Source organism: Symphodus melops, assembly GCF_947650265.1.
Source record: "Symphodus melops genome assembly, chromosome: 14".
In the NCBI taxonomy this organism is placed as follows: domain Eukaryota; kingdom Metazoa; phylum Chordata; class Actinopteri; order Labriformes; family Labridae; genus Symphodus; species Symphodus melops.
In genome coordinates, this window is record NC_136704.1 from 17,088,929 (window position 1) to 17,104,318 (window position 15,390).

The 15,390-nt window shown below is 40.2% G+C and overlaps 1 protein-coding gene across 2 annotated transcripts in view; it reads left to right on the plus strand.

Annotated features, from left to right (window-relative positions):
• Nucleotides 1-15,390, plus strand: part of ctdspla (CTD (carboxy-terminal domain, RNA polymerase II, polypeptide A) small phosphatase-like a) — a 33,065-nt gene that overhangs the window by 6,159 nt on the left and 11,516 nt on the right. The window contains exons 2-3 of one of the 2 annotated variants that reach the window (XM_079361156.1): nt 13,379-13,545; nt 14,877-14,909. In XM_079361156.1, the coding sequence (XP_079217282.1) occupies nt 13,379-13,545; nt 14,877-14,909 (200 nt within the window). The remainder of the gene's footprint in view (nt 1-13,378; nt 13,546-14,876; nt 14,910-15,390) is intronic. The other variant, XM_079361157.1, reaches the window with a different exon arrangement.

The following is a 15,390-nucleotide window of genomic DNA, read 5'->3' on the forward strand; positions in this document are numbered from 1 at the left end:
TAAAGCCGGACACATCACCCTCTAAATGGTCGCTATATTTTGGCTGCTTATCCCAAGGAATTCATCAAATGTTAGCAATAATACTAAGTTGACCATTTAAAAGAACAAGCAGAAAAAGCAGTCAAATGTTGGGAACAATTTCCTGAATTTTTAGTTGTTAAATTTTGGTGACCAACACACTAGAAATTCATAATGTACACAGTGAAGCTAATGAAGTTGTGTGTTGATAATACTGAAAAAGCAGAAGGCTAGCAGTAGGAAAAAGCTAGCCTTTCCTTGTTAATAGTACATTTTCACTTTATTGATAAGTACGATGGTCTTGATACTGTTTATACTGGTCAGAGTTCTGAAGAACTGCAGTCAATGTTGTGCTTTGCCTCTATCAGCACCTGTGTTTCCAGTTGCACTAAAGCTGATCATTTGCACTTACTGACTTTGTTTCCTTTTTCCGAGCTCTTTGCTTGTGTTGTACTTACCCTCCCATGTACAATGCTTTGGATTAAAGTGTCTGCTAAGTGAATTGTAGAATTGAAGAACAGAAGACTGAACTAAGTAACTACAAATTAAGGCTACCAATTGAGGGAAGCTAACTAGCTGTTTTCCCTCTGTCCTAATCGAAGCTATTCCTGTATTAAGAAAGCTGATGTTTTCCAAGATATAGACAATTCTTTATCAAAAAAGTACATGGGTAAATGCTTTCCAATTTAACACATTGCTCTACAACTTTCGATCAATAAGATTAATAGATGAACTGTTTTCTTTGAAATATTGTACAACTTAAACATGCAGACCAATGGAATATCTAGAGGCTAACTTAATATGGGCCTGCCAGATTCGGCCTCCCCTTTGTTCATTTTCTTCGTGATGAACATAAATCCTGACAACATAATATGAAATCGTCAATTATTTTGATTAGGTACTATAATGGCTGACGGAGTGTTTTCCAGAGCCAGTGATGGTTATCTCTTTTGACTCCGAATGCATTAGGAAGACGTCAGATTTTCACATGCTCAGAATAAAGATTCAAGCTACAATTCATTAGAGGGGCCCTTAATTAGTAGGAGGCAGCGTAGAGATCTATGGATTGTGAGACACGGTGATGGAGATGCAATCGCGCTGCAATCTGTCCTCAGAGAGGCCACAGGGGAAAAAAGTGTGGGTTGACTTTCTTCGCTCCTACACTGGCTGCCTCTGAATACTTCACTCAGAATGCAGATTTAAATGGGAAACGGAGAGAAAACAGTTCACATCATAGCTGCTCTCAAGTCCTCATGCCGGCTCGATTTCGGAAAAGAACTTAAACATCCATGAATCTCGTATCGTTGATATGCTGGCAGTTTGTCAATCAATCAATATTTCTTTGCATGTAGCCACTTTAAAACAAAGGTTCTCAGTACACGTTTACAAAAAGAGCAAGTACAGACTGTACTCTTGGTTATATTATTTACAAAAAAAAACGGACATTAGTCCATCATGAACGCAGCACTAAGTGCATCCCATTTTGACCTCGGAATCTGGATATTCTGATTTGCTGGAAACTCTGAGTTCCCTTTCTAATATTTCATCAGGAACGCCCTGAAGTCGGAATTCCGACTTGGAAACTCAGAGCAACTACAGTTTGCCGAGAAAAATTCAACATGGCTGCTACGTACATCAACACTAACATTTAAGCTTTAACTGTGTTGTGTTGAAGCACAATTTTTGTTTTCTAATTAAATCAATTTGGCCACATGTGCGTTTATTTAAAGAAGACCTCTTCCTGTTATCAAAGTTCATACAAAACCCAAGAAAAAAAGATTCTTTTTTTTGCCAAGCAATGCCAACTTGCTTTATTGCATTTGTTTCATCTTTTTACAGCCGCTTTCCCTTTGCAGCAGGTCGTTAATTGTTGCATTTGTTTTGACATGTTGAAATATGATTTTGACTTGGCAGTTGGCCTGCTCTGTTTATACATTTGTCAAACTGTTTCTCCAAATGGAAATTGTTTGGGCTGTTGTAGTGTATTTGCAATTGTCTGTCACCGGAGAGCTGTTATTTTATATTTGACCTTTTTTTGTTTGTTTGTTTTTACTTCTGTAGCAACCACAGATTGACAGAGTGAGCAAATGGGAAAACATAATTCGGAAAAAAAATTGAAAACATAAAGGAGGACAGAACTTTCTATAAAGTGTTGCGAGGTTTTGAATGATTTAGCAAAGAAACCTTGCGTTTATATTTGCCTGACAGATTATGTATCCTGCATTCCACCACAAACGCCAGTGTGATTCAAATTATAAAAAATATCTTTATTGGTGTCATTGTGTTTTATCACGTTTTTAGAAAAGCAAGTTCATGCCCTTGTGGTCACATGAGAACATGTGCCTGTTTCTGTTCCTGTTTATAGGAAAAGTGTATTTCCTGTATTGCTGATTGGTCAGTGTATCTGAGGCGACAACCTGTCATACAAGACTGATGTGAATAAGTTCATGAACTTTGTCTGACAAACCTCAGTTTATGTATAGTGACGTAAATGTTTAGCAAAAATCCTGAATATGTTTGGGGTTCTATAACAATGATTTTGTACTGATGTAAACATGCTGACGTGATTGGCTGTTTTTAAAGACAATACTGTGCACTTTTGAATGTCAACGTGCTTTAAAAGGAGTGTTTGATGGCTTTGTGGAGAATTGTGATGTTTAAATGGTTTCTCAAGTGCAGCTTACTGTATATACTGTGGTTGCTTGTTATGGAACAAAACTACCTTAAATGATCCTCTGTGTGACTTCTTAATGAAAAGCTCAGCTGACCTCCATTGTGAGCATTGATCCATTGTGACAGTACTATAATAACATAGTTTATATTGATTTTAATGACTAGATGTGCATTGTGCTGCCAAATAGAGAAGCTCCCTCCACTCTAACTTTCGGTTTAATTCACTGCCACTGTCAGCGCATTTAGCCTTCAAACTAATTGAAGACAAATGACTGACGTTCTGGTTTCTCTGGTACAAGTTCGCCTTCTCATACTCCAATTTAAACAGTATTGTTGTGGGATTACACCACTCTGGCCTCTCTGTATGTCTTGACTCAAACATCCAATGGCTAAAAATGAGAGAAGTTTGCTCATTAATGTTGCAGAATGCAGGGCCACATGTCACATGTCTGTGGCCGCCTTGATAGGGCTCTAAAGCCTGACTTAAACAGGCCACAAGTCAGGATTAATTAAGCATCCATTCAGCGAAATGAAGGTTGTCAAAAAAGATCAATACAGTCAGACAAAGCTAGGGGTCAATGAAGAAGAGACAACATGTGTTTGTGTCAAGGCGAGCATCTGTGAGCTTCCCGGCCTGGCTCTGACAAGGCGATGGCCTTTGTGTATATTTTGCCCTCCTCAGCTTGGCATTCCACAGTAATTGGCTTTCTAAAAGAGAGATCATGTTTTGTCCATAAAGATTTTCTGTCAGCTCTCCTAAATTATGCTGCATGCCAGTTTATGTGATATTTGACAGAAGGGTATAAAAGGCCCATAAATTTTTAATGAGCAAGGGACAAGGAAATACAAACACTGGAGGCTTTGAAAGAGGATTTTTTTTGTTTGGTCTCTCCATAGGTAAAGGTGAATACTGTTGAGCTGTGGCTCAAGTAGGATATGCTGTGCATGGAAATAGAGAGAACACCTTATAAAGAACAGAGGCGTGGGAAACCAACAGGCATCAATACACATACTCGCACAACAAAACACACACACAGATACATGACCTAGTTATTTACTCTCTTTATAATCTGAGTAAGTATCATTTAAATGATTGTGGTTAACAGAAAGACACATGCACAGTATAGTTAGTTTACTCATCATGGTGCTCAGTCTCTAAAAGAAGTTGTACAATGTTTTCTGTGGCTCTGAATCACTCTGACAAGACTGAAAATAACTGATGATGTCACTTTGATGTCATAACAGTTTCTGATTTAATGTGTGAAAAGTTTGAAAGAATTGGACTTCTTTATTTTTGCTCTCAATTCGGCATCTTACTGTCTCCATCTTGCTTTTTAAGAGCAAGAAAGTGACTATTTTTGAAAAAAATATTGGATACACATTGCTATGCTTACAGACAATCCTGATTGACATGATCTTGGTTGCAACTTGTTAATCACACAGTTATCAAGCTGTGCCTTAAAGCATGGACGGCTTTATTGGTGGTTGTTTGTGTACATTAAACTATTTTGTCTTTAAAAACAAATGCAGGTAAAAGATTTGCCCCATTGGCTCCAGTTTTCAGATCATCTTCTTTAGACAGGAGTTAGATGTACTGTGGGAAATGTAGGACCCAGTGTAACTGGGATGACCTGAGTTATAGACTTAAAGTCAGCATGTGACATGACTTTGAGCATACTTTTGATGAAGCTGCGCTCCCAGGATAAATGGAAGGTGAAAACTGAAATGTTTGAAAAACCTCTTTAAATTCTGCTCTAAATCCTCTTTGGATCAACATCCAGAATCGCTTGTACAGCTGCATAAACGGCATCATTATGGTCAACAAGTGAACAAACCATATTCAAGAGAGGCCAAACGACTGAACGCCTTAACTTTTATTGTACATTAATTTGATTAACTTGTTTTAACCAACAGACAGGCAATAAAAGGATTTCCCATCAGTCATTGAGCCTCTGGCAGTGAGCACTCAGTTGTGGATGAGAATATAAAAAGATATATAAATAATAAAGTCCCAAACAACGTGGGCTGTGTTGCTGCCGGTTGCATAACTCTGGCAAAATAGTCAGATCTCCCTCATTATTTCTCCCTGAGCTCTCTGTGGGTTAATTCCCCCACGCTTGTCATCTCCATCATTTCAAGAAGCAGAAGCAGCAGCAACAGTCATCCCCGGGGGCCTTCAGGCCGACTGGCAACAACGCCAAAGCGCCTACGCTGCTGTACAGCTGAGACCGAAAAGCAGGGCAAACCCACTCATATCCCTGTGTCAGGGTTCACAGCAGCAGAGGGGAGAATTAGTTCTTTAAACAACATGAGAACAAGCTGAGAAATGCGGGTATTGACTATTATAACCGGGTTACTGAGTGAACGCCAGTTATAGAAGGTCATGTAGGATGTATATGCTTATATGAATCCTCCGATAAAGTAAGGAAATAAAGCCAGAAGGGCAGCTGAGGGTCAGTCACTGTGACTAAAGGCATCTGCTCTCGTTGTCTCTACCTCCACAGGCTGTAGGTTTCACAGGAGGCTCAGCTGTCTGTGCTGGGAAGTAAGGAGGCTTAACAGGAGTTTATTTTATCATACTGTGCTATTATTGCCTTAATGGCCTCACACATAACCCACCAAGGAGCGCAACACAGTGAGCACACACGGCCTAAACTAAGGTGTCAGGCTCAGCTCATCTGACACTACCTAACTCCACTCAGCTGTTTAGATCTGCTATCTGTGTGTGTGTGTGTGTGTGTGTGTGTGTGTGTGTGTCGATGTGTGTGTAAACTGGCATGTTGAACTCTGCTGTAAAGCTGATGCTCTTTGGTGTATTTTGGAAGCTAATCTGTTGTAATTACTGTCTCCTCTCTCGGTGGGATTAACATTGTATGGAAACGATAAATAATTTGTTTTTGATTAAATTCCCTCCTTTTTAATGAATTGTTTTGTGGGGGATTCTTAAGAAGGGCTTTACTAGTTGACTGATGCATGAACAGTAACTAAAATAGAGATTGTATTAGGGTCCAATCGATACCGATATAGCGGCCGATATCTTTCTTAGATCTAAATTTGATCTGTGGAGATAAAAGATTTAGATAGATGTAGATCTACAAATGCATTGTGTCCCTTAAACGCAGTTATCAAACACTTGTGGGGAAAAAAATACAGTATAATGAAGGCAAGATAGTCACTCAACTGGAGAGTAGCTGTGCATGTAAGTGCAACGCATGTGGGCACTCTGTAGAGTGATGATGCTTGTTGTTATCCATATAGTGCTGGTGAAAGAGAACCGCTAGTGCAATACTATGAACCTCAAAAACAATGCTTTTTGACAGGTGAATAAATCTAGTAACATCGGCACATATCGGCGATAAAATAGCCCGTATCTATTGTCACTTGATATTGATGATATTGGCCGATATCGGTTGGCCGATCATTGGTTGAGTTGTCATTGGTTAAATGTCAAATATTTGATCAAACAAAACAACAACAACACAGGATTGAACTGTCAAGGGATCCCCAAAGTTATCAGTGTTTGTCTTGAGGGGGTCATGGACGTTTGTAAAAAATGTCATTCCATACAATCCAATTGATTTGAATATTGGACCAATGACGCTACAGTATGTGTCCAAAAGCTGCCAGATATTTGCGCGTTACGAACTAACTTCATTTTGAGATTAGTTGCTTCAGTTTTTTTGTTTTACAGTGATATTATTTCTTTTAACTTTAGAACCAAATCAGAAACTTTATTAAAGATCAATCATAGCTCTGAGACCTTGTGACTGGCGTATTGCAAGATAAATGATAAGATGATTATTGTAAAAATGGAAGAAAAAGTGATTAATTTCTTGTTACTGCAGGGATCCGTCCAATGCGCAGAACAAGGACTTCCCCTTGCTTTTGTGTGTTGCTGTTAGTGTTCGGAGCAGGCAGATACCAACTTCATCTTCAGTTAAATCTCTGATCTATGACCTCTGACTGTTGTCAACAAGACATGACATCTTAAGTCTACAGGCTAACAGTGGATTACCTGTCAGTGTAAGCGTGAGTCTGCTACTGTGTTTTAGCCATGGCAGAATAAGTATTTTATCTGACATGGTGTTATATAAGCCTGAGACAGCTGGTCCCACTTTTGATGCAAACACCCCACACTCAAAATCTCAGTGAGGGGAGCAGGCACAAGAAATCGTACCAACTGCCTGAGGCTACGGCAGGGTTTCAGCATGTCGTTTTTGACTGTTGCTGTCTCTGTGCCGTGAATGTTTCTTCATGAAGGATTTTTGGGGGGAGTCAAACTGTAGCTTTGTATTGCAGAGATAACATGATAATCCCTTTGACTCCAGGCAGTTTATTTTGGTGTATGTTAAGTACCCGGTAGCTCCATCTAAAACCAGCTTGTTTTCCATCTGAATTATTTAAAGCGCACCTTCACATGGATAGTTCTCACATTCACCTTCTTGCCCCCCAGGTAATTTACACTTTACCTGGCTGGCTGGTCAACTAACTGCTGAAGCTAGCAGCCTTTCACAGGCACGACTGACAAATATAATCTTAAGGATAATTTTAGTTTATCAACTTTTAATGATTAGTTTTAATTATTCCTTTTGGTCATGGTTAGTGTTCATCAGTCAAGCATGATGTCATGACATATTACCCTGCAGCAATAAGATAACTTCTCTAAGTCGTGTAGTATCAATGTTGGCTAACTGCCATGCTGGTTAGTCGGTCATTTCTGCGATGTGGAAAACACTGACGGAGTTACAGAATTAGACAATGAAAATGAAATCAACTGTTAAACACAGATTACGTCTGAATGTTGGTGTGATTTGGTTGCAAGCCATCACGTGCACCTGTTTACTTTCATTGCAATGAAACAAAGTTTGTGATCCGTATGGGCCGCGTTTATATGGTCGGGAACACATCATTGGTTCGATCCCTATACACTCTCACCCTGTCTCCATCTACAGTTACTTCATGACAGTGCCGTTATTCGTCAGCCTTCTTTAGTCTGTTGGTAACAAATCCCCACAGACTGTAAAACAGAGCTGTGTTCTTTCCAAACACTGAAGATACACTGCATGGCGTACAAGCTAAATTCACACTGTCCTTTTGGGGGGGAAAAAGAGAATTGGGCAAAAAATAAAACAGAATCTGGCAAAACATTGGAACAGATTTTATGGGACCAGGTTATATAGTGTGTCTTATACCATACCAAGTTAGCTATATGGAGAGTTCTTGCTTTAGTTGTGTTGCCTCATGTAGAGAAGATCTCACGTGTTGAGAACCATGCAGAATAAACTGATAATGAAAGAAATACACAGTATTTTACACTATAATACTATGATATTGTCACACTGTTAGTGTGCTGTAGTTTGACACTGTAAAAACACAGGCTAACATATTTAAAGACTGTGTGATTATGGGGACTGCCCCGTTTCCACCGAGTGGTTCGGATCGGTTTGTCTCAGTACGGCATGCATTAGGCGGTGTGACCTACTTTTTGGGACCCTTCCGTTGGGGTGCCAAGAATATCGAGCCGACCCGAAAAGGTGGCGCAAAACACTGCAGTCGGCTGATTGGTCGAAAGAATCGTCACTTCCCGTGTGACGTCAGCAAACAAAACTCCGCCGTGTTTAAACCATAGACTGTAAACACAGCCGATTGTTTACGTCTGTATTTCTCCTCGCCGCACACAGCCTTCTCTGAAACAAAGTTTGATTGAGTTTTTGTAATAAAGAGTCACATGTCAGTGACAGAGTAGATGAACTGCTGGATGTCTTTCATTGTTGGCTTTGTTTGTGTCACGTTTTTCTCCTTTGTGAAATGTAGTAGTTAGCGGTTAGCTGTTAGCTGCTATCATTTGATGCTATTATGTAGCAGCTATCGGCATCCGGCTTACACGCCGTCTACCAAATAGCTGTGGAAACACAAACGGGGCTTAATAGAACCAAACCGAACCAAACTGTACTGATCCGTACCAGACTGCTGTGTGGAAACAGAGCTTTATGGTACATTATTCATCTCATCAACCTCTTAATGAGGAAACTGTTCATAAGATATATCATATTTTGCTTTAAGTAAAAAACAAATACAAATTTAGCATCTTCCTATAATGCATTTGGCTCAAGAATGTAGACTGTCCTGACTTAAACCCTTGAGCCTCCTTCATAAAGGAAGAAACGGTTGCTAAACTTAAACACACTTTAAATGTGGCATGTTGTTCCGACTGCTCACATACTTTATGTGCTACAGTAAAGAAGGCCACCTCAAAACGTCTCAAGCTAAGCCGGGGATCACGTTCCCTCTTGGAGCTAAGCTTTATTCCAGGCTGCGGGTCACAGGGTGATTATCTCTTCCTGTCAGGAATGCTGAGAATTTCCTGCATTTTCCGCCTCTTCCGGCCTTGTTAGCGGTTTTGACTGAACATGTGACAGACAGCTCTGGCCAGGCTTGCTCTGATTGACGCTTTTCTTTCGACAATATCTCTCTACCCTTTGACCTGTAGGAGCAGTGGCTCGGGCACTGAATGAAAGGGATGATTTCATAGTGCTCACCTCAAGGGCTGAGTAATAATAATGTGTATGTGCTCTGATGAAGCAGCAGGTCTTCTGCCATGTTCTGCCTAACATCTCTCCCCCCACAGATCTTTTGTTGTATAAAACCACTCAAACGCACCACCCTTCACCTACACTTTGATAAATAGAATCACACAGTGTTTTAGGACTGAAGTTAGATCGATGATTTGACAGAAACATAAATATTTATTTTTAACAGATCAGATTTTTAAGTCCATTCAGTATTGAGGTTGGTCCTTTATTTATTTTCACGATGACATATGGCTGAAAATAGTGTGTCATTAAATTTGTCTTCACTCAAAATAAATCCATAAGCACAACACTACATTTGCAAAACAGGTCATCCCCGCCCTAAATGTAAATTGTTCAATTAAATATCTTACTGAGACAATGAACACAAACTCTGAATCTTTGAAAACTATCGTGATGAATTAGATTTTAACTTTACTTTATGATACCTGTTTTATATCTCTCTCTGTCTAAGAGAAAGGTTGCTCTTTAATCGTAAAGTTTTACTCTCTCGGCTAACGAAGGAAGGTCCTGCAGGCTAACTTAATTCACATTTGTGAGAAATGACGTTGAAAGAGCAAAGTTTTAGTGTTTGATGTTTAAAATATGCTGATCATTATGCACATGGCCTTCTCCCTAAACATGGATTCTGGTGTGTGTGTGTGTGTGTGTGTGTGTGTGTGTGTGTGTGTGTGTGTGTGTGTGTGTGTGTGTGTGTGTGTGTGTGTGTGTGTGTGTGTGTGTGTGTGTGTGTGTGTGTGTGTGTGTGTGTGTGTGTGTGTGTGTGTGTGTGTGTGTGTGTGTGTGTGTGTGTGTGTGTGTGAGAAGCTGTGTTTGTGTAGGGTGGTGGTGGTGCAGGAGGGGTGGAGTATGATTCAGACCCAAGTATAGACTGTCTCGCCACAGTAACTCTCCCCACCCATCCTACGCCCTTCTCTCCTGTTTGTTTGGAAGCTCTCTCTCCCTCTGTTACTCCCACCTGCTTTTCTCGGTGCTGTCGTTTCTGGGCAGAGGACCAGGGCGGGAAAATGTAGTCGCTCTCAAAATGGAGGAGTGAAGGATGACATCAAAGTGTCTGATGCCAACTTTAGGGAGAACAAGGGAGGACTCGGGTACCCTCTGGAAGTTCACTTATAAAACTGTTGCTTATACTACTTGATAAACTTTCATTTAAAATGCTGAGAATTTACAGTTTATGCAGTTTAACAATACATGCATGCAACAATGAAAAAGAATGAAGATGTTTAGCCCATCACTTTCTTCTTTTTTTCAAGATTTCATTTCAGGCTTTTTATCCCTTTTATTTAGAAATAGGACAGCAGATAGAGTCAGAAATCAGGGAGAGAAAGAGAGAGAGAGAGAGAGTGGGGAATGACATGCAGGAAAAGAGCCACAGGTGAGTTTGGTACGGTAAACTCTGATATGACTTGTGATTCCACAGTCAATCGTAGCCTTATTTGATGAAAGGATTGTAAGCCAGATGGAGATAGACTAGACATAGTGTAACATCATAGCAGCCCAATACAGCCCGCTGTTAATTTAAGTTCAATTAAGAAGAACGGGACACAGTAAATAAAAGGGACCCTTTAGGGCTGTATTGGCCCTTGGCACTGTAGGGTACCAGTTTTATTTTGGAACCATTCCCAACCTTTGATGACGGAAACGATGATAAATGGGTATTGTACCGAACCGACCCGGACCACTTGGTGGAAACAGGGCTAAAGTCTCCATACATGGCCTCCATACTTCAGGCATGTATGGAGGCTAGTGCCCAATAGCCCAAAACTTTCCATACATTTTACAAGGATGATAATATGGACATTGTTTCTGTTGAAATCTTTTAATGGCAAGATTGTCACTTTGTTATAGTAAATGCATAATTTTGCGGTGCTTTTCATTTATTAGAACAACCTTTCCTTTGGGATATGAAAAGTGTATCTGGCTGATGTATTAGAAAGACTTTATGACTTTATTATTGTTAACACACATTAACACAATAACAAAAACTAGATCATCAAAAAAAATCTTTGACTTTAAATGTACTGAGTCTTAACAACAGTCACAAAAATACAATACAATTGTAAGGAAGAATGTCTTTTTTTTTTTTTAAGTTTCCGTCAAAGTATTTCATATGCCCATGCAGTAACCATTGGTTACCGAGGTGATGCTTCTCAGGCACATCTTTCTGGAAGAGGAAGAGGCCCTATAAGTAACGAAGAAGAAGAACTGCCCGCAGCCTGTCAGATCCTGTCGGAGCAACCCGAGGACAGTTTCAGGCATCAATCTGAACTCTCTCCCAAACAGACTGTGAACAGCCTCGGTATGCATGGCTAACTGGGCTGCCGATGTCACACGGCTGTATGAGCACGTTAACAAGACGGCGGCAAACAGGGACACTGTGTGACGGCCCCTTCGAGGCACGAAAATGACGACTCCAGCTAAAGTCAGTTTCGTGGACACTTCAAAGTCCTGAACAGATTTGGGATTTCCAAATCTGACAAAAAAAACCTTTAAGGCAATTAAACTGGAAGAAAATCAACTTCAGGAACCTCTTTGGAGAACTGTGCTGTCAGATTTTAAGCCTTTGTGCTGGAGTTGCCAAACCGTTTCTATTAATATCCCATCACTCTCAATGACACCAAATGTAAAAAAAAATCCTAATCTGTGGCAGACAATTTATTACAGGTATACAGACCTTGTGTGCCTGCTTGTTTCTCCTCTGTCAGTCTGAAAGTAGGCCATTGGCTTCAGAGACAGTGAAGGAGGAATGATGTAACCAGGGACCTATATGTGTATGTTGATTTCTCCCCCGAGCTCTGCAGCACACAGCCGCTGATCGACTTCCCTGCCGACAATGTGAATCAAGGTTTCATCATTGTCAAGAAAAGTCATATAATAGAAACCTCTTCACTGCTATGCTGTTACTGAAGTCTTCAGGGTCTTTGAATGTAAAACTTAATCTTCTACATTCTTGATACAAAGAGGTCTCATCTTTCTCTTTCCTTATTTCTCAATGTTAATGAACTCCACTTCCTTTCCGAGGTTACGCAAATGATGGCTATTTTTGTCCCTCTGCACCCTATTGCATGAACCGATGTCTCACTGTCGTGTTTTCTACAACATACATCTGAGACCCTCTGTCACCATGATGTGACGATGCATGTGACACAGTCTCGGCAACTGTGAGCATGGCCTCAGGGATTTGATTTAAGGAGATGTTTTTCATTAACTCAAGGCTTTATAAACACATTAACTTCTTTAAAGAGGGGACATGACTGTGAAATGGCACTGAAAAAGCACTTGGAACAAGATGAGGAGACATTTTTGGTTACAAGAAATGTCTTTAATGTTGGGGTGTGGTGGGGGGTAGGGATGAGAAGCAAATAACCTAACAGTACATACTATAAGCTCAGGTGTTTAGATTTTCCTTATTTAAATTTAAAAGGGAAATATGTTATCTTATTCTACTAAAAATAAATAGAAATATTAAATTCATAAAAATAGTTACTATTAGACTAAATAATTATTATTTTCTACACCCAATATCAAAAATAGTCTCCAGACATTCAAGGGTTTGTAGTTCATTAAACAGCACAAAAATTAAAGCATATAGTGTAATATTAGGGACCCTTTTGTTGTTTTTTTGATCTGAGTAGCAAGAGGAAGCTGTTGTTACTGAGTTAGAGGAAAAAGCAACACTGCTTCACATCTTTATAACGGAAGCTACAGCCATGTGGCATTTAGCTAAGCTAGCTCGTTAACCCAAAGCTGATTGGTCCCTGTTAAACATAAAACTAACAAAAAAATTTAAGCAGTCCACAAACTTCACAAACTAACACTTCTTAGCTTCTTTATGTTGTAGAAAAAAGTAGATATTACGCCTTTTTCCTTATTTCACATCGTGTTATTAGCTAAACTTTTCTGAACATAATCGGGCTAGCTACATTAAATTTATGTCTCAAATTCTTATAAGCTACTTCATGTTGAAAAATTCTAAATAAGGGACTTTTATTTGTAATATTGTGCTTTTTTATAACATCTACATTTACCACTTGGTAACACATCACTAGACAGTAGGCTATTAGCTTGCTCATTGTCTTTTTCATTCTATCTTCCAGTTTCCCAATCCAACAGCAGCCTAAAGAAGCACCGGAGCCGCAGCATCTTCAGCCCCTTCTTCTGCTGCTTCCGAAACTACAATGACTACCACGTGGAGGCCCCGCCTGCCAACAACAAGACACTTTCTTTACCTCCTCCGCCAGAGGAGAATGGCAGCCCTCCCAAGGTGAGCCTCTTAAATCATGCTTGGCCAGAGTCCAAATTACACACCATTTGCATCCTTCATGACCGAAAACAAAAACCCTGAAGGGGGATTTGTTGACTTATAATAGAAATCCTAGTTTGCCAGGAGTGGTCCAGTAATGTGTAACATTTGTTTAGTTTAGTTACGGAGGGCTTGTTGAGGAGTTTGCCTTCCCCCTGTAGAGAGCCTCACTGAGCTCCCTCCACACATTTTTCCAGCTGCTTCAAACCCATTGAACCCAGAGGTTGTTTACCATCCTCTGCTTGAAAATATGGGCTCGCTTCCCATCTTGCATTCTTCGATATCTGACTACACACAGAATAACACACAGAACCCCAGAAAGCTCTCTCTCTCTCTCTCTCACTCACACACACACACACACACACACACACACACACACACACACACACACACACACACACACACAAACACACTTGCTCTTTCTGTATAAGCTCACATACACCAGTGGCAGCACATGTACGCTCACATACTGCTCACTTCTTTAATCCCAATAAAGTGGGCCTTGTGTGTGACCGCTGTGATGGATTGCCTAAGACCCACGCCTCCTCCTCCTCAATTCGGACACACACACACACACACACACACACACACACACACACACACACACACACACACACACACTCCAGCCAGTGTAGTGGGGATGTGTGAAGCGAATGTTCTGGCCGTGTAAAAGGCGCCAAAGCCAGAGCTCCTCCACAAACAGGGCTTTCTGCTGCCAAGGCAGGTACTCAGGGCTAAAAATGGAGCGAAACCCTGTCACATTTATACCACTGTTTACCTGTAAATGTCTCATCCATGGGAGGAATGTGTGGCCCTTTGCACACACCTTACACAAGGTCAGTGCTGACCTATTTCGGAGCCCCCTTTTTAACAAATAAGTCAAACTTATTAAGAGCAAACCTTGTGAATCTTGCTATAAAAAGGCTCGCTATAGTGCAAGGCAGATTTTTTTTTTTTTTAGCTGGGTCCATGCCACAGTCCCTCCCTGCAGTGTACTGTTGCTGGATTTCTGGGCAGCCATATTTGTTTCTATGGCAGCTCTGTTTGTTTTTGTGCAAGTTATTCTCACTTTCTTTCACAGTATGTCCCCATCTCTGTCCTTCTCTTCCTGTTGTCTCTCTGTGTATTTCTTGATTATAGTATTGATGTTGTCATTTTCGTCCTTTCAAGGATGTTTCTGTTTTTTTTGTTTTGTTTGTTTTTTACTTTTCTGCTTCTCTTTTTTTGTCTGTTTCTCCACCCCATGTCTCTCACACACTTTCTCTCTTTTTCTCTCTGTTTGTTTTCTCCAGTGTGACCAGGTCCAGGTCATCCCCATCCCTAGTGTATGTATTATTATTCTCATCCATTTTTCTCCATCCTGGCGCTCCATCACAGTAACCTCCTTCCCTCTGCTTGCTGTGCTTCATCATTCTTGCTGCATGTGGATGTTGACACAAAGGTGATTGTTTTTTTTGTTTTTTTTTCTCCCTCAGTTGTAATTTGGCACTGAAAATCACAAGACTGTCACTGTTTTGCTTCATCCCTCTTACCTTGCACTCTCTCAATCTGTAAAAAGATGTTTTGACAACTTGTTCATTTACATTTGATTCATTTATTGCTTTGATTTCATGTCCTTTCATCACGTGTTTGACTGGTGCAGAACAGGAGGTGAATTTTCCTTTTAGAAAAAATTTATTTAATTTTCAACAGAACTTACAGCCGCTGCTTGGATCTCCAAATGGATTAAACTACTTTCAAAAACTTGATTTTAAATTAGTATCCTTATCAAGGAGGAGTTCATAATGAATATGCACTCAGTGGTCA